The sequence below is a fragment of the Anopheles merus genome, chromosome 2R (genome assembly GCF_017562075.2).
Source record: "Anopheles merus strain MAF chromosome 2R, AmerM5.1, whole genome shotgun sequence".
In the NCBI taxonomy this organism is placed as follows: Eukaryota; Metazoa; Arthropoda; class Insecta; order Diptera; family Culicidae; genus Anopheles; species Anopheles merus.
This window is the reverse complement of record NC_054082.1, coordinates 27,310,306-27,335,744: the sequence shown is the minus strand read 5'-3', so window position 1 is coordinate 27,335,744 and position 25,439 is coordinate 27,310,306. Positions and strand designations below refer to the sequence as shown.

Below are 25,439 nucleotides of genomic sequence, written 5' to 3'. Positions count from 1 at the left end.
CGTTTTTTCATGCTCTCTGCCGCCGCCGCCTGTTTTGCGGGTGTGGTAAACAGAAAGTGCAAATTTGCTTCCACCGCCTATCCATCCTCTCCACATCACATACACACACACGCGCGCTGCCGTCGCCAACGTTTTGGGGTTTGTTTCAATCTGTACGTGCCTTGCCTCGGTTGGCTTCAATGGAGACGCTACCATTTTGTGCGATTTGTTTCGACTATCAAAGCAGCTTCCATTGCTGAAACGGACGGTTGGCGAGTTTGGTTGTGCTTTTTTTTTTAGTTGTTGTCACATTCAGCGTGCTATTGTAATTGGTGCATCGGGAGCAAAAAGTGGACCCCACATCGCCGTTGTGTATGCAAGTGGTGGGCGCCCAGTATGAAAAGGTGGTTACTTAGAGACGGATGTAAAGACAGCGAAGAAAGGAGAGAAAACAACGGATGCCTTAATTTGCCCACCGGATGCTGAGTTCGCCAGAGCACGTTTTGGTTGCATTCCTTTCGGTAGAAAATTGCATCGTTGAGAATTGCATATCGGAAGGGACGGTGCATCGTACGTGTGATTGATGATGCTTCCTTTGCTCATGCTTCGTTGAAAACGACCGTCTGATGACTGTGGTTGAGCAGTGCTGAAGCGTACTCGAAGCAGACAAAATAGGATCCAGGTAAGCATTGGAGTAACTTCTAACCGGGGCGATAAGTGAGGTTCGGTGATTTTGGCGGGATACAGATTTAGGAAGAAAAAAAAAGAAGTTCTACCAATGTGCATCTCTCATGCCGTTTTCACGGTGTTGTAAACAATGCAACATAATATGTTAGTGCATAAAACAGATTTAACTGCCCTTTGTCAGATTGAACGCAAATGCAGCGCAAAATTAACACACCAAATATCCCCCAGCAGTGTACTTTTCCAATTTGCAATGGAGAAGTTGACGAGTCATGGTGACTATTTTTGTCGTCAAACAAAATTCCCCTACCGCGCGTAACTCATATCGTATGCAAAAACAAACACATCATCTTTTCCATCGAAAATACACACGCTGAAGAAGATTCCAAACGGTTCCAAATGACGCAAGCAGCAGCCGCAGCTGGACCAACGGCGTCGGTGCGCGCTCACGAGGAAGCACGTCAAACGTGGGTCGTTTTTTTTTTGCTGTTGGCCGTTGACAAACGCGACAATAATACTACGCCTTGTCGGCCACGTTTGCACGTGTGCTCATAAAGGTAGGAATGCATTGAATGTCCTTCGAACCATTGCTGCTCCATAGAGAACACCCGTTAGATGGAGTGGCACGAGCGCGGGTTGCTTCGTGCAACCGGGCGGCATGGCAGCTGATGGCGTGTACCGCACTCCAAGGCCGCCAATTTGTGCGCGCCACTATACACAATGGGTGCGAGGGTGAATGGGTTGGTGGATGCTGCATGCATGCGGTGCTTTGATGGTTTATCATCTCAAATTAGTTGTGCAATAGAGTTTGGCGTCCGCTACAATACATTACTACCGTGTTCGTAATCGAAACCTTCGGAACGGGATGTTTGTTTATCTTGCGAACTAAATCGTGGCTTTGTATTTTTCTCTCTTCCACTTTACTACAGAGCAATCATCCCACACATCTTCATTTCATCCCACAACCATAGCAACCGAAAGTCACGCGCGTTGATACGATGGAAGACAACACCATAAGCATGTTTATGGATGTAAAGTTGGACATCCGCGAGAGGAAGCTGGAGTTTTCCCACATGAAGGTAAACAAAAAGAAATGATGCACGTGCTTCGTAAATATGTGCATGATTTTAAAACATTTGAACGTTGTATTTCCATCCACACGGCAACACACACACACAGTCCTGGTCGCGGTACTTCGTGCGGGTCGAGGCCGTCAAATGCTTCCCGTGCTATATGCGCATCTCGTTCTTCTCCTCGCCCACCGATCTTACCACCGATCTGATCGTGCGGATCAACATTCCCGGCCTGACCGTGCAGATGGCTACCTCGCGCACGAAGCAGCACTCGTACGGGCTGTTCTGGAAAAACAACCGCAAACGGTGCTGCGCCTACTTCGCCCTGGAAACGCAGCTCCTGTGCGAGCGGCATCTGCGCTGGATGAAGAAATCGATCCGCAATCTGGAGCTGTACCGGCAGGAAATGATGCAGCTGCGGCGTGCCAGCCGAACGCCGATGTACGAGATACGGCAGGAGATGCAACCGCTCGACCCACTAGCCGACGGAGCGGGAGTGGCGGGAGGTGGAGCCGATGCGTGTGATAATATGGGCATCTACCAGAACCTCGACAACACGCAGAACATTATGGATCTGCAGGATATACTGGGCCCACTGCCTACCGTACCGGTGGTGGCGGCGGCGGTGGCGCGGACGGACAGCAGCGCGGCGCACAACTGGTCCCGGCGCGTATCGGGCATGTCGGGCATTTACGAGGAAATTCGTGACGACCTTGCGGCCGGCAATGCATCGCGCCTATCGCGCGCATCGATCGCTTCTGGCATCTACGAGGAAATGAAGCTCGGCCCTGCCGGGGCTAGCGAGCCGATCGGGGAGGAGATTAGCACACCACCGCCACCGTTGCCACCGCGTAAGCGTTTAAATACGAACGAAGATTTCGAAGAGCTGCAGCGTTCGTACACCGCACCGGAGGTGGAGCTAATGAAGAAGAAGCGTCACCACTGGCTACGGTTAGAGTCGGTGTTTGGCCGCAAGCGTACCACGAGCACGAACTCTCAAGATTCGGCTAAAAAGAGCACGGGCCGGAAGGAAAGCAAAGCGGATACAAAATCTCCTACCGCCGCCGCCGGTCCATCCTCCTCCTCTGCGGTGGTGCATCGCGGTAAGGTGGGCCAGTTGCGGTTGGTCGAAAATAAGCGGAACAGTTTCTCCAGTCCCGACTTAAGCCGGTTGAAGGTAAGTGATGCACCGGGCGGCGACCGGTACGGTGAGGATGGTGGGGCTGGAAATGTTTCCTGCGACAATCTTTCCGATGGCGTTGGGTCGTGCACGTCGGAGTTTTTTCTGCAGCCCGATATCGACTACATCGAGGAGGACTGTTGCTTCGGGTCGTCCGAGTATATCAATATGTCCGGTGTGTCGTTATCTTCCGAGTTACCGGCAGCGTCGGGTGACAAGAAGCAAGACCACCAGCCGGAAGGTTTCAGTACAGTTCTACCGGATATGCGGCGCTTGAACATTTCGGAGCGTGTTTTTGAAGGATTTAACGGTTCGGTAAACTCATCCTCGGTGAATCTGGTTGGTTGTGTGGCAGCGATCGAGGGGAATGGTTGTGAAACGGAAACCAGTTCGCTGCCGCAAGCATCTCTCGTGGAGCGTCCTCCACCACCGATCAGAAAGTCGGAGCTAGATGGCTATCTGGAGATGGGCCCAGTCGGGACCGGGTTTAACCGGCAGAAGCTATTGGATGAGGCAGTAATCTATAGAAACAATCCACTGCCAGCGGAAGGTGCGCGATTGTGTGGTCAGCAAGAAAACGAAGAATCCATCTACATGAGCATGGGAGGGACGGAGGAGAAGCGGCTGCCGGAGCCCATTCGATCCAGTTCTACCAGCAGCAGCAGTAGTAGTAGCAGCGGCGTTAGCAGTGCAAGCGAGCAAAGCTACATCAACTCGCAGGACGGTACGGCAAAGCATCGCTGCTCGGTGGATGATAAAATTCCGTCCTACTATCCGAACGCAGATCTACCCAGAACTCCGCCCTCGGCGAGTGGTGGAAAGAGTAAATGTGGTGGTGCAATTGGTTGCATTGAAAGGGATCGAATGACGACTACTCCACCCGCTGTCACCACGCTCCCACGAACGGTCCGTTCGGCACAACGTGCCATGCCCGATGCAACGGTAGAAGCACACGAACGCATTCAAGCGTCGTTCCGTACACCGAAAGGAAACTGTCGGCGACTGCGTGCATCACATGGCACGCGGCTTCCCGCGAAGGATGCCGCTCCCCGTGCGGTCGAGTGTGTGTCGAGCGGTGGTTCACCCAAGCTGTACCAAAAGTATGCAACCCTTGCACGGATCTCTTCCCCGCCGAGCAGCAAATGTATGGATGGTGGGAAAAAATCGCTGGAAGCCAATGTCGAAAGCGGATGCGGATCGCCAGCTGCTCCGACGCCGGCCAGCAACACACCGGTTAGCAAGCGGTTCGGATCGCTACCACGCTTCGGTAAATTTGATCTATCGCCTTTACGGATGAAAATTAACAGCGTGTTGCAGCGGCACAACTCCGGCAATCTGTGATCGCGATCGGTTTGAGCCGCGCAATCGGTTTGTCCCGCGTATCCATCCCACCGGGAGCGTAACATGTGTGGAAGGTGGCACACACTGCACATTGCAGTGTGGAAAATGTTTGTGATTCAATGTACTTAAACTGCTCAACACGAAACAGTGCTTGTTAGTTAGCTTTAGGAGTTTTTTAGTTCAGGGTTGCAGAGTGTTGTTTTAAAATGGCAGTTTGCTTGAGTCTTTAAGAATCTCGCTTTAGTCGTACCGCTATGCTGAAAATGTTTCCATTACACACATTTCAACGTTTCTCACACTTTGCCTTTTACATATCTTTAGCACGATCTTACAGCAGCTATTAATGCTTGGCGAAACCCGTCGATTTTATTACGTTAGAAATAATGATATTAAGTAATGAATAGTGCTATAGGGAATTAAGCAAAAAGAGAGGGAGAGATAGGGAGAGAGCTTTGAAGCGCCATCACACCATTATAAGTAACATTTTAGCTAGCTAGCCCATTTATCATTTCCCATTCTCCAACGATGGTGCTTTTAATAGATATTGAAGAGAGTTGTTAGATTAAGAGCGTTTTTATCTATACTGCATGGCGCGCTACAGTGAGCTTGCTTTGGTGTTAGGTGCGATAAGCACATTGACTTGTGATTGTCAGCAGCATTGGCTTTGCAAAGCAATAGCGTGATTTAAACGGTTGCGATACGAAGAGAATTACGCATATCGGAAGCGCATAATCATTAGAAGTGAAGAAACGAGAAAAAACAAACATACAAAATAATTCAGGTTCAATTTGAAACAAAAAGTGAGGAAACAAAATTGAAACCCACTGTAAGAAAGAGAAAGTCTAGCCAAACGAAAGACACGATTGTACTTGTAGGTAGATTTAAACTGTGATCATCGCCGGCCTGCAACTGTAGCCATGGGGCGAACCTCGTCTTATCCCTCCGGAACCGCATCGCAAGCAAATGTGTATCTCAGCAATCATGAGCGCACAGAAGGAGAGGAAGAGAAAACAAAACTGCATCTAATATGGTAAGAGTGACAGCGGAATCTCGTCGTGCAATTCCTGCCCCTATATTTTAACATTTTTAACTCACACGCCGCTTGGTTGAACGCAGGAGCAGATTTTAGCAGATGAAGATTAATAAGCAGGAGACACTTGCATATCATGCCGCGGATTCATACGGTTGAAGCGCTTCAGGAAATTAAGGCTTTGCAAAGAGAGCTCAATGTAGTATATCGGTGTGTATGCGCATGAGCAAAGTGTAGTGTAGCTAATTGTGATTGTAAACCGCCGCTGCCCTGCTGCCGCCACGCAAAACGCAATCGTACCGAACAAGTACAAAAAAGTCTTAGATTTTTGCCACGAAAATGGACTCTCCCCATGATGGTGAGGTGTGCTGTTTTTATTGTGGTGCAACATTTTCGAAGCAACGTTTTAAACAATAAAGGCAAAATTCTGCTTAGTGAAGCTGTTTTCTCTTTTTAGGGCATGCTACCAACCTGTTGAGAAAAGTCGATTGGGGAAATGGTCAATATTTTTAACGTATCGTTTCATAAATGACCGTTTCTATTTTAGAATATTTTTAACGATCATAACAAAATTACTGGCTGAAGATTTGCCCCCAACACTGGGAAAGTGATTGTCAAACGCGTCTTTATAAAATGGCGCCGCGTGGCAGCCTACGGACGATCTAACCTCTCGTACGCTATACCTTGCCATTCGAGCTGTCACCAGTGCACGTACACCAACACCATCGACAACAGCGAGAAAGTGAAGAAGCGAACTGGACGTGCGTGTGCAGACCGCAGGCACGGTAGAATTCGATTTTCCGCGTGAAAAATCCTCCGAACTCGGCTGGTGTGGTGGAAAATCGCTTGCGGAAGCACGCCTTCGCTCCCTAATACCTCTGCCGTGTGCCAAATAGTGTGCGAAAGGTGAGCAAAATCGTGCTGAAAAATCGTACGGAGCCCCAGCCAGCTCTGTGTCGTCTGTTCCGCGCGACCAAGTGTGTGTGCGTGTGTGTGTGTGTGTGTGGTTCTGTGCTTTGCCGCACCAACACCATCGCAACCACGCCTCGCGTTCTCTTGTCGCTGCGTGTGTGTTGCAGGGGGAAAGAAGTAGTTTTTTTATTTGGTGAAAAAAAGAGGAAGGCTCCGCGCTTCTTTTTTTGCTCCCGTTGCTCTCTACCCGCAGCAATCGCGCTCCCGATGGTCCGCTGCACTGTCGGGTTCTTGTTGGGGAACCATCATTTCCGCCATTCGGGGGCTGCGCTCTTCTTGCGGGTGTGTTGCTCGTCTTTTGAGGTGGCTGCGGTCATACGGCTGTAGTTACGTGCGTTCGAATGAGAACCACCACGGCCTCCCCTGGTGTAGACTGTTTTTCACTAAACGTGCCCTATGTGTGGATGTGTGATTGTGTGTGTGTGTGCAGGGGAAGAATTGCTGCGAACACGGACGGTTGTTTCGTTGTGTGAAGTGAACTTTATTGAAGAATATTTTACTATAGAGTTGGGTAAAATTAGAAGTGCTTCCGCTTCGCGATGCGATAGTGCAGTAGAAAAGTGCATGCGTGTGTGTGTGTGTTTTGTCCCCCACAGTAGTAAGATGGGGAAGATTTATACGAAAAGCTAGCACCATGTGACGACGGGGATGGTTGCCACCAGCATCGCCCAGTGAAACTTGTTTTGATTTACTCTTCTCCACACGGGAAAAGCTACGACGCTGTGTTGGATCAAAGTTCAACGATCTCGCGATGAACGTTGGCTTGTTGTTTGTACCGCGGGGGAATGAAGAGCCGAAATGAGATGTTTTCAATTTCACAACAATGTTTTGCTAGTTCCTCAATGAACTTACGAGATGCATTTGCATGGGCGTGTGTTGTGATTTGGAAATTGAAATGAAATTATTAAAATGCAAACATCTACGTGTAATTTATCGTTCAATCAAACACGTTCAACAGCTTTAAGATATAGAGCGCTGGCACAGCTTTCCAATCCGCGTTGCTTTGGCACTTAAAAATTTAAAAGCTAATTAAAGAACAAATAGCAAACTACGCATATGATGAAAAATGCCTAAAAAATATCCCAATCTAAAGGTTAGAAGCAAAAATTACTTAGTAAAAGTAGGGACAAGACAACCTATGGCGAGTAGTGAGATGGGCTGGCTGGTGTGAAGAGCGAGTTGGTGCGATGGGTATGAGAAACACGGGTGTCGGTGACCGCCGCTTGCGGTGTGCGTAATGTACGCGTGTGTAAGCGCGAGTGTGTGTGCGTGACTGTGATGCCGTCTTTTTTTGTACGGGCAAAGGCGAGGAAAACGCGTTCCAAATGAAGAAGATACGGGGCGCGCGCGCCACCCAACGTCACACTTCTCACGTAGCCTCTTCGTCTCCTTCTTTTTGCCACCGCGTGTGTTTGTGTGTGTGTGTGTGTGTGTGTGTGTGTGTGTGTGTGTGTCGAAGATTCATATCCATTTACACAGTATGGGGCGTGCGCGCTACCGTACGTGTGTTTATGTATGTGCATGTGTGTGTGTGTTTATGGATATAGGTGTGTTTATAAATTAAAGTAAAAGCCATCTTTATCACATTTGCAGGAAGAGAAGCAGCTGCAGCAGCCCAACAAACCATAAAACCAGGGGAAGAACACTCCACGCTGATGTTGAACGCTGATTGAAGACGAAGACGAAAACACAGTGAGTGCAATGTGTTGTGTAGTGTGCTGTAGTGTTTCCAGCCCACGCCAGAAGAATACTACCCGCGGCCCGCGAGACGACGGCGCTGTTGTTCTGCGTATGTGACCATGTGCGTAGTGCGGGAAGGTAGTGAAGGTAGCACAATAAGAAAAGCAGCCCGTGCGCGCGTGTGAGATTGTACGTAGCTACCCGCGTTGGTGTGCTCTGTGAGGGCTGAAGGGCATAGGAGTGTGTATGTGTGCGAGAGAGAGTGGGAAGGAAAACCAAAAATCCCGTTTCACTCCCTTCCTTTGCCCACCTTGCCTGCTGATGATAGTGTGAGCTGAAAAGGTATGGTGGAAAGCAAAAGAAAGCAGCGAAAATTGATGCGTATTTGCCGCGCATGGTCGCGCACTGTTGTGTTGGTTGGTTTGGTTGGTGGTACGATGGTGCGGCGTGAATCGTGAACCAGCAGCAGCGGTGAGTTTCGTGAGTGAGACGTGATGACGTGATGTGTGTGTGTGCGGTGTGTGGAGGCTTATTCGTGCTTTTCCGTATTGCTGGTGCGTGTTGATAACATCAGTCCACTGTCAGCAGCGCGCGCCTGTGTACACACCCGGCCCAGCCCCGTGCAAGCAAATGTCGCGTGGGAGAGAGTGAAAAAGTCACAATAGAAATACAAACACAATACCCCCTCTTCTTGCATAGTGTGCGTATGAAGTGAAGCTCATCGTAGCCTACTGGGCTTGGTTTGATTTTGCTGACCATCATCCCCATTGGTCCCCGGTGCAACAAATTTGGTGAAGAAAGCAATTAACAAAACACAGATACAACGGTGTGTGTGTGTGTCGCTTCTGTGTATTTTGTGGACGATATTGTTCCGATTTCATTTCATAGTTGTCGTTTGCGGATGTGTCGATATGCGTTCGCGCTAGTTTCGCGCATACAACTACCCACCGCACCTCGCTACCCGTCCGTCCCCTCCGGACGTGGCGACACTATCCCACCCCCAAAGTCCCGCGGACGGCTGTGGTGCTTTTTAGTTGTATAGTGCACTGTTTTCCTCCCCGTCATGGTTGCGGTCATTGCCGACGTCATCATTAGCGGTGTTGTTGGTGTTGTTGCAGGTGGAGCAAACGACGACTCAACCGGCGGCGGATGATGCGAACGATGATGGAGCATGATGAGCGTGTGTGTGTCTGTGTGTATGTTTAATTTTTCAAAAGTGAATCTGTGGTGAGCACAATAGTTGGTGAGAGAGCGTGAGAGTGCGTGAGAAACGGTTTTCTATCACGATGGCGATAGTGAGAAGCAATGAGAGCAAGATGCGCGCAAATGTGTGCTGCGAGACGTGTGCCTGAGCGTGTGTGAGTGTTTGTGTGCTCAGATGCGAGCTTTGCCTATTGCGAGCACGGAAGGAAATGTGCATCGTGCTTCTGGGAAGGGTGTGTAAGCTGTGACAAGGGTGTGTGTGGGGGCTGCAGGAGTTGAGACGAGCGGGCGGCGATCAAAACATGATCATCGTGTAAGTGAAATTCAGTTTTCTTTTTTAATTTAATTCTATGCGTTTTGTAGGATTGTAATCAATACTGTAATGGTTATGTTTGTGATATGATTGCCTATCGCTTCGTGACGGCATTTTCAATGTTTCATCTCACGTTGATGGTGCGGAGCGAGAGCAAATCGTGATGCACCATGATCGCGCTATTTACGTAATGATAAGCTTCCGGGTGCGGTGTGAAAATGAAAATGCTTTATAATTTTATTTTATTTTTCTTATAAGACGTGCTAGGGAAGTGTATATGGCAATTTGGTATTCGGTTATATTTTTTTGTTTCATCGTTTTGTCTTCGTTGACAACACTGTGCGTTATTTTGCCATTCAAACAACGTCTTTAATGACCACCGTCCCCAACTGGTGTGCTATTTTTGCATTATGAGTATTATTTTTGTTTTGTTTTGTGACAGTTTGTTGCACCTCCCGAAGCGCCAAAACGATTAAATCCACTGTGCGTTGGTTGCACAGAGGGGGGTTTGCTTGTATTTTGGCTCACATGCTCAATGTGGGAGGTCATGGCTACGGCATTTTATTTATGCCAGTCCACCCCATACGTAGGTGTCAAGGCAGAGGGCCTCTGGGAGATTTCTCGTAATAGAAAAAAAAACATCATACGTAATCTTTTGTATAGTTATTTTTGCAACCAAATTATCATTTACTCAAGTGCACTTGCTTAATGATGCGAGTTTTCTTGTTTAATATTCTGGTATAAGAAAAGATTATCTTAAAATTGCACATGGGGTATGGGGTATGGTAATATTAAACAATTATAAAAATATATATACATATTTGTTAAATTATTGGTGGGGATAATTTTTCAATCTTTATTGTGTGATTATCGAAAATTCTCCCAATTCATCACATTGGCCATAGATTATCTGAGATGTTATTTATAATTGGAACCGTGACGCCATAATAACAACGTTATCATATCACGTTGACCCGAGCAGAAACGCCTCCCCAACAGTATTTCTTCCGTTACGTAATATACTATTTTTGAAGCAACTTCATTCACTGATAAAACCAGCGATGTGTTGCGATAAGACCGCGCGCGATTGGAGGAGCTGGTGGTACGTACTGTGAATAATTTTGACAAACCCAACCCAACGAAAAGCTGTGACGATTGCATCAAACGAAATTCTCACCCACTCCCCCTTCAAGTGCTTATCACTACAAGGGTAACCTTCTATTCCCGGTGTTTTGACCTCTGCCATCAAGGAAACATGCTTTTGGTTAGCACCACATTGCCAACGGTCATGCGAGCGAGACACACACACAAGTCAATCGATGCTAATCGATAAGCGAACGACGCTTGGACTAACGATGGGCAGAGGGGGGTTGTGTCGCAATGGTAGTTAAAAATAGTGCTCACATGCTATATTCACGTTAATTATGTCGTCAAATCGATAATGAAACACGACGGTGTGCTGCTCCGTTGGGTGTGTGTGCGTGTGCTTGGGTGTAGTACGTTTTGGGAGGAAATGCCATTCCGGTTTGGAGAAACGGTTCCGAGTGAAACAAAAAAAGCAAAAAAGCGAAAACAAAAACAACCCTGGACTAGCTAAAATAAGCATCTAGGTCACTGTTATGGAGCTTCCTCTCCCTTGGATAGCGTTTTCCGATGTGGCTTTTCGTTCACGAATTTATGGTATCGATTCAGAGAAGCTTTGGTAAATTTCCTGCCGTTCGGTCGGCCGGGTTTAGTGTTCCTGTGCTTTAATGTTTTATTATAACTGCTCATCCAGCCCTGTGTTCCCCGTGTTGTGATCGGCAATAAACAGCGGCAAAGCTATCTAACCGGATTCGGTTAGCTTGATAATGGTAAACTTAAATGTTTTATGATGTATGTCCCTGCAGGCTGCTAATGGTGCAGCGGATTTCGGATGGCGTTTGTTTATTTATTCAAACACGCTGAATGCATTAATTAGCAGCCGGTGGCTGCTTGCGGTGATTTCATCGCATAGAGAGTGAAGCGTTTTTTATTGTTCGTTCTAGTTTAGTTGTATAAAATCATAAAATTAAATATATTAATTTATAATTGGTTCAATAAGTCATTAAATCTCGAAGCACTACCGAAAATAAACATTCCTTGTGAGTAGTATAAACTATATATAGTATAAAACGGCTGAAGCCGTAATAATGCGAGTATAAATATAGTATAAAGCTAACCTAACGACTTGACATATCTAGAATATGTTGTGTATTACAGGGTTTTGCAAGTCACTTTCGAAAGTGCTCATCATTATTCACCGCCCCAAGATGTTTTTCAATGCTAGCTGTAAAATGGTGTATTTGCTTGATAATAAAATTTTAGTTTTTACACATGATGTGTTGAATCACAAAGAACTGTCAAACTCAATCCTGCTTGAGACTTAACGAAAACAATGCTGAAAAAATAAAAAATTATGATATTGGAAATGAAATATCAGATTGTTGTGGATTAACATCTTTCGCGCGGTAAATAACAACGTTTACATTCGAAACTGACTTGGAAAACTATGTATTAATACCTAACTCAAATACTTTTTTGTGGGACTGACAAATTTCATCCAGAATATCCGTACTGAGTATTTCAAACTCGCTCAATAATATTTTAAACTATCTTTCTTATTATTTCGTTTTTGTATGAATATTTTCATTATTTTTGGGAATATTTTCTGTTAAACCTGCGGCCCAGGGTAGGTCTGTGGGTATATTTGTCAAATTGCACTTCTTAACAGCATGTCTGTTGTGGGTTCGTGCCGCATATCGACCGCCTTCCCTTCCGGGGTCAAGGACTGACTCTCCGGCTGTGTGTTATTCAAAACAGGCATTTTTGAGTCAATTTAGAATTTTAACAACATTTTTCATTGCTTGCGAGATGTTTTTCAACAGCTGTCAAATGTTGTATTTGCATCACAATAATTTATCAGTTCTTCCAAATGATTTTCAACACGTCTCAAGCTGTATTGAGTTTGACAGCTCTTTGTGATGTGTTGAAAATCATGTGTAAGAACTTAAACTTTATTTTGAAGCAAATACAGTGTATGACAGCTGTTGAAAATCATCGTATAGGCGGTGAATAAAGATGAGCACATTCGAAAGTAACATGGAAAACCCTGTAAGTCTCCAAATTCTGTATGAGAAATGCTTTCTCATAATGATTTTTGACGTATAAAAAGTGGTGTAACGTATAGTGTACATGTTATAAAAATTATATGTTTTTCTATAGTTACAACTCCTTGGTATTAGTTCGAAGAGGTTAATTTTTCACGTGAATAATGTTAAAGTTAACATTTATTAAGTTTAAATTATTTTCCTGTAGGATAAGAACTGGCGATCGGTTCGGGATAAATTAAAAATAGCCCACCAAATTCATTGGGTGTGTCCGTGCCTGTTGTTATGGAGTCACACCGATTGCATCGCGTGAGGTCGATAGCAAATGTTGATGACCTGTGGCTGCGTTTCTAAGTTGTTTTTGATGTTTCACCGTCTTAAGCCGTAATTTTGTTTTTCGTTGTTTTTTGGCGGGCCGGTATAAACATAATTGTTATCTAGCAGCCGGCTGAATGGGTGTGGTGGGCGTGTTGTGACGACCGTTGTCAACTCTACACTGTGCCGTCTTACAGTGCCGAAGGGGTGAGACTGATTCGAATGTTTAAGTTCGTGTTGCTTACATTAAAATTAAATTATAAAAATTGATTCAAGATGCATTCAATTCAGTGGTTAAAATACAAAAAATGTATACTTTTTCAAAAATGTTTTAATTTAATAATGTCGTATTAGTTAATTTCATCTTTTTTGTAAGAAAATCTTACCTTTTTTGGTTTTACAATAAGGCTTCCTATTGATTCGTTGGTTCGGTCTAGCGATGCATGTAAAAAATATTTAAAATTCAATTCCCCCACGCCCTCCCATCCACCTACATCCCCCCCCCCCTCCCGCTCCGTTCTCTTTGACCATGTTTCGTGGCCGTGGTTGGAGGCCATTTGACGTTGGTGGGATATGTAAAAACAAACACATACGAAAACGAGAGCATACAAACCCCCCCCACACACACACACATTCAGGCGCGCGCGATGTATGGCCATGTGAGAGCATAGCGAGCTCTCTAGCGAGCTAGTTGGCGAGCGTGGTGCTGCGTGTGTGGTGTAAGCGCGCGTGGTGGTGTGTGCCCATGATCCACCGCGTGAGCGCATGGTGGGAAACGAAAATAAAACATGCTCGATCGATTTTGCCAACCCAGCAGCACTGAGTGAGACTGTGTTTTATGCTGAACGCTGCTTTTGCTGCTGCGGCACACCGTGAGAGAGGGACAGAGGGACGGTCCCCGTCCGTACACGCTCGCTGTCTTTATCTTTCCCCACCGTCCCTTAGTCTAGCCCTTCACAGCATAGACGCGTGCGTTTCTTAGGGTGAAAGAGGGGAGAGGCAGTAGCGCAGTAATCGCGACGGGGGAGCAGCACACTATTTCTGTACAGCGTGAGCGAGAGCGAGAGCGAAATGTGTTCCGTTTTCTATCTATTCCTCGATGCGTCCTACTCGCGCACCATCTATTGGACTAGTGAGTGCGGTGGAGCGGTCTGTTGTACGGTGAGTGGGTTTTGTGGCGATGGATTGAAATTCAAGTACATCTTCTTCCACCGCAAGCAACACCAACCTGCCTGCCTGCCTGCCTAATGCCCTTTCGAGCAGTGCTGCCGCCCAACAGTAGAGTTTGGTTCGAATGCACTAACACACACACTCCCACTGCTTGAAGGCAAGCGCATCGCAAATGGTGCTGTGTGATGTTGTGTAGTACCTTCCGGGAGGTGTAGTGGCGGTGTATCTGCACACTAGCGGCATTTGAGGGCTTTGAATGGAGGGGTATAGAGTGGTGGGCTCTGTACCTTTCGTAACAGACCCTGCCACCGCTAATTCAGTCCATCCGAGCAGCGTACCATTCCGTGGACGAAAAGAGGAGCCGCCAGCAAGCCAGCAGCATTACCGTGTGTCTAGTGGGGAGAGCATCTTGAGCCGTTGTGGCACACTCGGACGGTTGCTGGCCCTGTCTTCTGCAGTTTTTCACACACACACACACACACACACACACACACACACACACACACACACACACACACACACACACACACACACACACACACACACACACACACACACACACACACACACACACACACAACACACACACACACACACACACACACACACACACACACACACACACACACACACACACACACACACACACCACACACACACACACACACACACACACACACACACACACACACACACACACACACACACTTCCGTGCGGTTTTGTCTCTGTTCCACATAATGATGGGGGAAGAGGTATGGCTGTGGATTGAACTATTAACTAGTTTTTCCAGTGCTCGCTGCACGAGCGTAGACACACAGCCACACACACACAGACAGATGGGGACGCACATACCAACGCGAAGAGTGAGGAGAGTTCCTTCAACTTTCAAAGTCGCCACCGTCAGCAGAAGACGGCCACGCGACCGTGGGAGGGCAGGGAAAGCAGGGAAGAGGACGATGTGTTGATTTTTGTTTCGCTATGCGATGCACTTTATGCTGCTTTTTTATGGTGTGTTGTATGGTTTGAAGTGGAATCTTGCCGCAATGGGGTAGTATGATATTTCATCGAACCCCGAACGCGAGCGTGTTGTGGGGACAGTTGTGTGTCCCAATAATGTTCTAGCCAAGCGGGTTTACCAGAATGGCTAATGGAGGTTGGCAGCAATGCAAGAGGACTTTCGATCTATTTGTGGGGCTAGTTTTTTTTCCTTTATATTTGACTCAATTATCGTTCTCAGAAAGGGACAGCTTTGTTAGTTTTGTATGGGATCGGCTAGCAATGACTAATGGTACAACTATTAACATCAATTTTTAATGTATGACAATGAAATAATGTATTGCAATGAAGTCGTTTAGCTATACACCTTCGAATTAATCATTGTTTAGCAAAATTTGTGAATCGAAGTGAACCAGAATTAAAAGGCCGTGTTCGATATGTTAATTTGATGTGTTCCCGACTGCACCAGGAAACCCTCAAATAATAAGCTAAACTCATACAAACAGTTAGTATTACAAATATCCAATGCAGTGGTTTTAAACATTTTTGGGACTATAGTTTGCCTTGCAGAATTATGCAATTCATCAGACATTTTGCTCTTTGCTAAACAAGTAAAAGAAACTCGAATTCTACGTGGCTGGACAGTATTGTTTCTCCGGAAGTGATATCTCATGTTGTGATTTCTGATTTCCTCTGTTACTGTTTAATGCAATCTCTGTTTCATTTATTTATCCTTTTTTTCGTTTTTTTTTTCATATAACCTATGAATGTAAGATGGCTTTAGGAGCAAGAGAGAGGATTTTGATTAAGTCGAACGCACATTTTAGCAAAATTTGACTGTAATTTTAAAAACAAGTTTTATGAAGAACGTTTGCCATAAAAATGAATTATTTTTCGGTTGGCTGGCATGAACCTCCTTCGAAAGGTAACTATCTAAGCTCACAGCCTTGCGAGCCGCCTGTCGACTGTTATCCGGAATTTTCGCCATGGCGGACGAATACATACGTGTAGGCTTGTTTTAAGATCTACCTTCTAAATTCTAAATTGTTGGAGTAGAGATTTCACACGTTGGCCCAGAAAAATCGATGGGACACAGCTGGGGGATGTTGGACCGGTTCGCGGACTTGGGTGTCATGTCGAAATTCAGCCGAAATTCGCTCGAAATGATCGCATTGAGTGTTGGCGTCATTGCTTGCCGCTGCGAAGCCTCTAGCCCCGATTTTAGCTTCCTGATATGGTTGGTCATGTTTTCCAGGTTGCATTGTTGTTCACTGTTTGGCCGGATGCATCGACCTCCCGGCCAAGCGGACGCAGCTTTGTAGCGACATCCCTCGGTCTTCATTTTCGGGCTTCCTTAACCTTAATTCACTCAGGGTCGTCGGCCATTAAGAACTGAGCTTTATTTCGATGCTTTGATTGTTGTCTAATAGTGCCAAGTTGTTTTAGATGGAACAGGCTCACACGACGTCCATAAACTTCCGCATGGACTCCGCTTTAGGCGTTAAATTGTAAAAAATGCTCCTTTTTTTAATGCCAACGTTATTATACAATTATATTCTGATATTGATAGCAAAAGATTTATTAACACATCATATCATAGTATTAATTGCTCTAAATTTATTCCCACTCATGGAACTGCAGTTTATCATTTTTTGTCAAATGATTTTGGAATAACTTCTTCAGTGATAAAAATTTAAAAGAAAATCATTCATCTATTCATTTTAGCTCTATCATTTTACTTATGTGATATTTTGAATTTTTTATGTGTAATATAAACTCTCCTAATACTGCAAATATCTTAGTTTTTGCATTTTATACGAATTTTACGCTTTCATTAGACGGCAACATTAAATGCAATCTTTGGGAATTTTCTTCTATAAAGTTTACAACAGAATTACAAAAGCAATGGTGTTGTTAAATCCTTTCCCTCTTGGTTGGTTAGTGTTAAGGTGTGTTTTTTCACGGCACACATTGGTCACCCTGAAAAAGAAGTGCACACGCTAATGCTAAAGATCCTCACTATTATCACGCCGGCAAATATTGCACACCCTTGCAAATGAGCTCTAGAATTCGCAAAGCACATAGGGCACAAAATCTGTAACGCACTGCCGAGCCACTCGTTGCATTTCAGTTCCTGTCGTACGTTCAAACTGTAACAATGTGCACCTCATCTACAGTGCATCTGGCGCTTCTAGTGGCGCTTACGTTTCACGCTGCCGTGTCAACGGTTGATGGCGATGCAGCAGCTCAGCCACGCCAAAAACGCTTCCTAATATTTCCCCGTGCCAATCCGCAACGTTTGCAGATGATCGGCGGCTTCGGTATACCGGCCGACATCCAGCTAGAATCCGTCACGATGGGGTACGTGTTTAAGTCGGTCTATTTATTGCCCTGGAACTCGTCCCACTGGATACCGCCGTTTCTCGATCGGCACGAGTTGGAGACGGAACGGGTACTGCGTCGGCGGGCAGCCGTACCAACGACGATGCCGCCACTGGTGTTGGCACCCCAGTCGCATGCCGAGCCGCCCTACGAACGGTACGATGGGCGGTGGCAGGAGCTGGACACTGAATCGTTGCCGCCACCCTCACCGGAGCATCCGGGACGCTCACCTCACCAACAGCAGCAGCAGCATCACTCCCGCTGGACGTTCTATCGTATGCTGGAGCAATTGTTTGAGCAGTATGTTTTTGTTTACAGTGTTTACACCATACGGACGGGTTCGTGTTTATCGATTTTTCCCCTCCCTCTTCTTTTGCCATCACAGAAAAGGTTTCGATGGTCGGAGCTGTGTGTTGCGTGCCATTTGTGAAGCATCGGAAGCACGCTTTACCCACACGAGCGGGCTGATCGGGGAACTGTTGCACATTGCCTTTACGCCATCGGCCACGGAGGATGCCGTCGCGGAACCGCACCATTCGCTGTACGGCCAGGCGGAAACGGTGCCGGACAGCATGAGTGCCAGCAACGACCAATCGGTTTGCGCGGCCATGTACGCCGAATGTTCGCTTTCGCTGTTGGGCTCGTTTTCGGACGTTTTTGCGTGACGAAGGGAACTGTTTCTATTATTGTGCATTTTGAAGGATTTGAACTGAGGAGAAGAAAGGTTCTTTAAGCGTTAAGCTGATTGCATTCGTTTTAAGCATGCATGCGTCCTGTTGCATTAAGGAAATTTAATGTAATAAAAGAAAGTTTCTTAATGTTGTACTTCTTTTTGGTTTCCAAGCCACTTCAATGTTGGAGCTGAAGATTTCAACTATGTTTTTCTTTTTCTTCTTCCTTTTATTTTTTATTCTTCTTCTTGTTCTTGTTCTTGTTCTTTTCTGTTCTTTTTCTATGTATTCCCTTTTTTCGTTTGCTTTTTCATTTTGTTTTTGTTTTTCTTCTTTTTCTTCTTTTGCTTTTTCTTTCACTTTTTGTTTTTCTTCTTATTCTTTTTAATTTGGTGAGAAAGGATTTATCCTCCTATGTTTTATCACATGTGTCGCGACCATACTCAGAGGCTTACTTTCTCTATGTCTTCGACTAACCAGAGTTATTTGCTTGCTTTTTGTTCGTTTTCTTTCTTTTAGTGCTGGCGTGTGTGCGTTTTCCCCACTATAACATTAATCTTATTTGTGTTTATGCTCCTGTTTATGGTGTGTGTTAGGGATTATAATGTTTTTTTCGTTTAGTTTTATATTGTTATTTTTGTCTCTTTCATGAATTGTTTTGATTGTTTTATCGATTTCCCATTTTTTGTTGTTCCAGCGTGTTTTGAGTTTGTAACCCATGTTACGTAGGGTTTTGTTGCTCTTTTCTTGCTGTATTTGCGGCAGTGAAAAATGTCTGGCATTTTTCATCTTCTTCTGTTTTCATTGTAGCCAGCCAATATTTTAATGTATCGAATCCTGCAAGAATTCTATTTGTAGTGTTAATCTCGTCTGCTGTTATGTTGATTTCTTGGTACCATGGTTTATGAACATTTTGGCGTATTGCATTTCATATTGATTTGAAAATTATATACCAAAATTGAAAAAATAGTGTTACGATTTTGAAAACATGTTACAACAGTGTTACAATTTTTTGTTTTGGTCTGGTTCTACAGTTTTGAAATCTCCCGTGCAGCCTTCAGCATTCGTTTCTTCTTCTTCTTTTTTTGGCTCAACAACTGTTGTCGGTCAAGGCCTGCCTGTACCACTTGTGGGGTTGGGTTTCAGTGACTTTTGGATCCCCCCCTCCCCATAGCAGGATCGTCAGTCCCACGTATGGCGGCACGGTCTAGTTGAGACTTGAACCCATGACGGGCATGTTGTTAAGTCGTACGAGTTGGCGACTGTACCATGAGACCGGCAAAATTCGTTTAGCGTAGTTGAAATCTGCAGTTCCAACACTGAAGTAGCTTGGAAAACCAAGTAATTTAACCAGAATTTGTATTACTTCAAATAAATTTTACATTCCTGTAAATACTTGTATAAAACTAGTTGATTATACATTGCTATATATTAAAAATTTCTGTAAAATACAAACAGGACGGACTTCTCGGAAGCTCATGTTGATGCAACACATAAAACAGTCACTTGCCCGTTCGGTGGGACGGTGGTGCGGAAGCGCGGATCCGGTCTATATCCCACCAAAACGTGTGCAGCATCGGTTCAGAGCATGATGGCGCACAAACAGGGCGCGTTTGTTGGTTTTTATTTCTTGCCCCATCAACATCATTCTCCCCCCCCATCCATTGCCCTACATCAGCGTATAGGTGGAATCGCGACGACACAGGCCCTTCCCTTGCGTCTGTTTTTTTTTTGTTGGTGTGCAAAAGGACTAGCACGCGCGCGCTCGCTTGTCTGTTGTGTAGGAGGAAACGCTACACCCTTCCCCGCCCGTCCTCCCCCGCTCATCCCAATGCTGTCTCTCATGCTCTCGCTCTCTGCCCGTGCCATGGGCCTCAATTCTGTCGAGCTTTCCATCGTTTTCTCTCGCTCTCGTTCTCCCCGTTGGTGCCCGTGGGAAATTGATCAATATTTATCGATTTTCCAACGCGGCAGGAAAACACAGAGCAGTGCTACGGAAAAACAGGTTCCAGAAAACCAAACCAAAACTAGAAAAAAAACGCGCTCTCCTCCCAGGGAACAAGCCGGATTCCTCCGGTTCGGTGTGTTTGTTCGTGAGCGAGCCTACGGAGCACAAGCATGTTTTACTCCGGTGTGTGTGCAGGTGATATGGATGGTGGGAGTATTTCCGATGGGTGAATGTTGGGGCCCGGGCAGCGTGGCATTTTGTGGTAAAATTTTACTTGGAAAATTGAGTCTCATTCAAATTTTTTGGGGAGCCAATTTAAAAAAAATGCGTTTCTTTTTTGCTTAAATTTTGAATATTTCTGGCTGATCACATTCACGTTTTTTTTACCTCCCGTTTATATGGTACGGCGGTAAAACGCAGGTTAGCGAACATCGTTCGTTCTTCCCGCAACATGTTATGCTGCTGCTGCTGCTGCTGCATAATAATTCGTGCCCGGTTTCCCTCTATATATGCGCACGACAATGACGTACATGGAACCAACCAACCGGGCAGTGGAAAAACGGAAAATCGATAAAAGCAAACGCCCCAAATACGCAAGGCACATTTCAGCAGTAGTCGCTAGCAGTTGGTTTGTTTGTGTGTGTGTGAGTGTGTTTGTCTATGTTTTGCTCCGTTCCATCTGTAGAGCCTGTTTTGTTGTAATTAGGACGATTCACGATTACGGCCAAAAATGCCATTTCTATTAAATATGAATAGAATGTTGTTGCAAAGAATTTAATCTTTTTTTAATTAAACTGTAATACAATTGGAATCTATTTGAATTTTACCTTTTACGTTTTTACTTAAACGTATGTTCTATTGCGCCGCTCGAAGTAAGCTTATTGTATTATTTTTAAAACATTTTTTGCTATGATTTTATATGAAATTGAGGTACTTGTGGTAAAAGCTTAGAAAACGAAACGAATGCCATCGTTTCCGCCATAGACGGTCCCATCCTTTTGCTATGCTTGTGCGTTAATGTGTAAGTTTTAACGTCCAATCGAGAGCGCACAAGGAACGCTCTACGCAGTGTGTGGCCACAGAGACCTTGGGATGCAATGAAAACATTGGCATTGATTTTTCGCTCTCCTCTCTTGCGCGACTCTTTCGGGTGATGCCCGACAACCCCGCCTTGCTCCTGCATCTGCGGGGGGGGGGGGGGGAAATCTCCATATACATTTTTTATTCCTCGGAGCACCTCCGGCCGCAGCACGGACATTGTGAGATCAATTGCGATTCAGGAAGCGTACGCATTCCGTCCTGTTCGTCTTGTATGGCACGTGCGTGGGAAAGACGTTGAATGCCTGTGTCCTCCCGATTGTGCAATCAATAAAAGCTCTGCGTAGCGCAGTAAGTAATGTTTCGGTAAATCTCCGAAATGCTATATCGAATGCTTTGGAGCTTATTTTAACAACATTTCAGTAAAATTTATGCAGTAAAGCGAGGTAAAGTGGGCTTTTGAAACTCAAGCTTAAATCATACAGCTGGATTTTGATTGTGTTTATTGTATAAATAGGATTTGTGTTGTTATTAAAGATTAAGATTATGCTACGAGAACGTTGCAATTCGCTCGGAAGTAGAGCAATGTTTCACGTTCAGTTCAGTCCACTCGTTCACTAAATGAACCATACGATCTTACAATTAGGTGCAGATTAAAATACGAATTCAACGAACGGAAATTTCGGCACAGTTTTAATACAGCAAAACAGTAATTCTCTCTTGAATTTCTTTAATTTCTCTAAAACATTTTGAGCGCGTATACTAATTGAATCGCTTTCAGTTTGTGGTACAGCACCGAAATGAAGCTTCATTAAACCGTCCACTACCGTAGCTAATGGTTTGGTTTCCGAAATTATTGTACAGTGCCGCAGTGTAGCAAATTGCAATCAATTGGCAAACATTACGAAATTCACATGACGCATTTAGTGACGGGTTGTGCAACCGATTCGTTAGATCCAGCAGTTTAGATAATTATTAAATTTTGGAGGAAAAGATTCGTTGGTAATTCAGCCCGAATTAAAGTGCCTGGATCGTTGGGTTCACCTAACAGCACACGATGTCGGTATATTATTGTCGTGGTTATGCTTTAATTTATTCTACTCACATTTGGGTCGTTTGTAGTAGGCTATTTTCCCAACATATTGCATCCATCCCAACAGTTTGTAAATCTTGGAAATGTATGCCCGGTTTCTAAATCTCATCACTTCCAGTTATTGTGTCGGGCTGCTGCTGCTGCTGCTTTGTTTGTGCAGTATTTGCGGTTTTTGATGGACATAAAATCGATTTTTCATCGTCGCTCCATCACTTTGCTTTAGAATAAAAAAAAAAAAAAACTCATCCATTCTTTGTAGTGAAAGCTGAGAAAAATCATGCTCTTCGTATTTCTCTTCCTATAAAAAAGACATAAAGAACGGAAGTTGCTTTTCCCGGTCGGTAATGTTTGTGTCATTTTTTAAATTAATTATATTTATCACCATACCTAGGGAGCGAGAGACAGAGAGCATCCTGCAGTGTCGGGGGCGCTTGCCACGTTGTCAACGCACGACTCGGCTCCCTGCTCTTTGCCTTAGCGCTTTTGCTTGCTTTGCTTGTTTTTCGCCGAAGGAAATGATTCGTTATGATTCTGACGCTTTTCCTGTCCTTGACTCGGTGCGCTGTTTTTCTTCTCCCTGGCATTGCCGTTTTTTTTGCCACTGCTCTGTTATGTCTCAACCGTTGGGCTGCTGTTGGTGGTTGGTTGGTTGGTTGGATTTGCAGAATTTCATCATCACCATCACCACTCCACTCCCTTGGCACAACCGCACACACACACAGACACACTTTCAGGCAACCTTTCGTCAGCCTTCCCCTTCGTCTATCCCCAGTCTTCCCCAATCCTTGGTTCTGGTGAGTGATTGGGATAAAAAAGCTCTCCCCCAAGAAGAAGGGCTGATACGTTGATGATGCAAGAATAAGAGCGAGAGAGCGAGATTGCTGAACACACGAGAAAGTTTGAGGTGTAAGGGAAGCTTCCTTTTAGCCGCGGGCCCCCTTACAAGAATAAGGATACGCGTGAGCGTGAGCGAGAGATGTAGACATGGAGAGTGAGAACATCATCCTACAGAATGGGAAATGGTTGCTTGTTGGATGAGCAGGATGGAGGGCTTTTATTTTGTGCTTTTTATTCGCCTTCTGCATTCGCTCGTTGGGGATGCTGTGGAGGAGGATGATGGGAGCACAGAGCTTGCGATGCCATCTTTGAGGCCTTCGAAGAACACATAGAGGAGCCCGTTTGCTATATCACACATGTATATATATATATACGTGTGTTGAAGGGTTGGAGGGTGCTGTGCTTTTGTGTTTGTGTGCGAAACGCCTTACCCTTTCTCAAGAGAACACAAAAATAAAGGAAAAAGCTCCATACAAAAACGTGGCATAACGGTGTTAGACGAAAAACTCACCCTAGCAGGTTTGTGTTCATACGTCTGGTGTTACTTAAGCTGCAATAATAGACCAGAAGAAAGCCTACGCCTTTTCATCTCATCCCAACGGGTGTAATGCTGCTCAGCAGAGCGAAAAACAAAAACAGATGGAAAACGGTAAATCCAGGCCACCGTACTACACCCAAACGAATGACTGCTGTATGTACATCCTTCTTCATGTGCCCGAAAATGATGACCCCGGGAAAACTCGGTCCTTTTCGCGCTTCTATTGAAACATCTTCATCCTGTTCGCTTGTGTGCTCTGTAGCGCGCGTTCTTGAAGATGCCCCCTCCTGCTCCCTTCCCCCCCCCACTACCCTGAAGGTCCTGTGTGTATGTTCGTCATCATTGCATCACGAACATCATTTCCATCCCGGGGGCCGTTTCTCTCGGTTAGATCATAAAACGCAATGCCGCCGCGTCTTCTGGCTCGTTTCGCTTTCCCTCAACATCCTCTTGGCTAGGTCGCAGTCCTAAGAGGAAGACGGTGAAAAATGTTCGCTCCAATGGCCCTTCATCTGTAGGAGCGAGAAAGGACGAAGTGTGAATGAGAAGATGGACAAATCATGCCACAAGGGCACGAGAGGAGGAGAGTGTGCTGTGCAGGGGTAATGGAAAGTGGTCAAAATAATAAATGCCACCGGGGAAAAAGCATCGCCTGTCGCCTACAGGAGAGAGAGAGCTATAGAAGAGAGAGAGAGAGTGAGAGAGAGAGAGGGAGAGAGGAGCGCCATCAGCTTGCTTTACCGCTGAGGAAAAGCACTTTTCCCGTGAGGCGGGTAGATGAAAAGCGTGGCAGTGTCAGATGTGAAAACGCAAAGCTTACACACACACACACATGCACTCACGTACACAAAAGACCGGCGCACACTAACGCACTGAAGAAAAGCAGCAGCAGCTTTCCAGCATCCGAATTATCGATCCGTTTTTCCTTGCCGTCGCGGGTCGGTTCTCTCTCTCTCTCTCTCTCTCTCTCTCTCTCTTTTTCTGTCTCACTGCTTCTGAGTGCGTTTGAGTAAAAGCGCGGAAGTGCCCGAGGCAGTGGAGAAGCTATTCCTGTTCCTTCCGCCATCTATTTGATATGATGGTGGTATTGGTGTAACGTGCTTTAAAGTGGAACATTTTCTCGAAACGTCGCGAGAAAACGACAGCAGCAGCACCAGCAGCAGCAGCAGCAGCATCAGCCTTCCTATTATGTTGCGTTTCGTTTTCATACCCAGATATTACAGGGTTTTCCAGGTGTTCCCATAGTTTTGGGACATTTCCTTGACCCTTTCTTATTGGAAGTGAACTTCATATGATGGAATTTGGATTCTCTGGTACCCTTTTTGGGCAGGCCCCTTGGAAATTGCTATTGGATTGTCAAACAAGGGTGCTATAGTGCTCAATTCCCGTTACATTAAGCTCATTTCACTTAAGAAAGAATCAATAAAGTGTCCCACATCTATGAGAACTCCTGGAAAACCCTGTATTAACTAACAATCGCACGCTTTTACTTTGTGCAAAATTTTCATTGAAATTATTGTTTTAAAAATTCTATGTTTACACTATTCATTGAAAATCGCTCGCTTTTAGCGCATGAAATGAAAACTAAACGTTCTTCCGCTGAATCGGCGGCCGCCAACTATCATCGGAGCATTGAGCTTTAATTAAAAGTTGCTGATGCGTTCCTATGAAGAGTTTTGGGGCACGAACTCTCCTCCTCCCATTGCTGGTGCAGATTGTACCACCGCTTGAGGCGAGAGTTTATGGTGACTACGCAATTCGGGCTGATGGGATGTGCCACTTTAAGGCCACCACGGTCGTTTGGGGGCGGGAGCGTTCGAGAGGCAGCAGTGCCATGGGGTAGGAGCATGGGACTTTTACTAACTAT

The 25,439-nt window shown here is 45.4% G+C and overlaps 3 protein-coding genes across 10 annotated transcripts in view; all 3 read left to right on the top strand.

Annotated features, from left to right (window-relative positions):
- Positions 1-5: 5 nt before the first annotated feature.
- Positions 6-5,720, top strand: LOC121589331. 2 transcript variants are annotated; one of them, XM_041908149.1, is made up of 3 exons: positions 6-661; positions 1,593-1,742; positions 1,843-5,720. In XM_041908149.1, the coding sequence occupies exons 2-3, from the start codon at positions 1,662-1,664 to the stop codon at positions 4,255-4,257; spliced, it is 2,496 nt and encodes an 831-aa protein (XP_041764083.1). In that variant the 5' UTR covers positions 6-661; positions 1,593-1,661; the 3' UTR covers positions 4,258-5,720. The 2 variants fall into 2 exon arrangements, with proteins under 2 accessions (XP_041764083.1, XP_041764084.1); XM_041908150.1 differs by lacking the exon at positions 6-661 and adding an exon at positions 674-1,220.
- A 265-nt stretch (positions 5,721-5,985) lies between these two features.
- Positions 5,986-25,439, top strand: part of LOC121589329 (histone-lysine N-methyltransferase, H3 lysine-79 specific) — a 42,343-nt gene continuing 22,889 nt past the window's right edge. For all 7 annotated transcript variants that reach the window (XR_006004295.1, XR_006004296.1, XR_006004294.1 and 4 more), the window contains exons 1-2: positions 5,986-6,193; positions 7,853-9,455. The gene's annotated coding sequence lies outside the window, so the exon portion shown is untranslated. The remainder of the gene's footprint in view (positions 6,194-7,852; positions 9,456-25,439) is intronic.
- LOC121589333 lies at positions 16,943-18,272 on the top strand. The gene is made up of 2 exons (XM_041908154.1): positions 16,943-17,747; positions 17,833-18,272. The coding sequence occupies exons 1-2, from the start codon at positions 17,224-17,226 to the stop codon at positions 18,110-18,112; spliced, it is 804 nt and encodes a 267-aa protein (XP_041764088.1). The 5' UTR covers positions 16,943-17,223; the 3' UTR covers positions 18,113-18,272.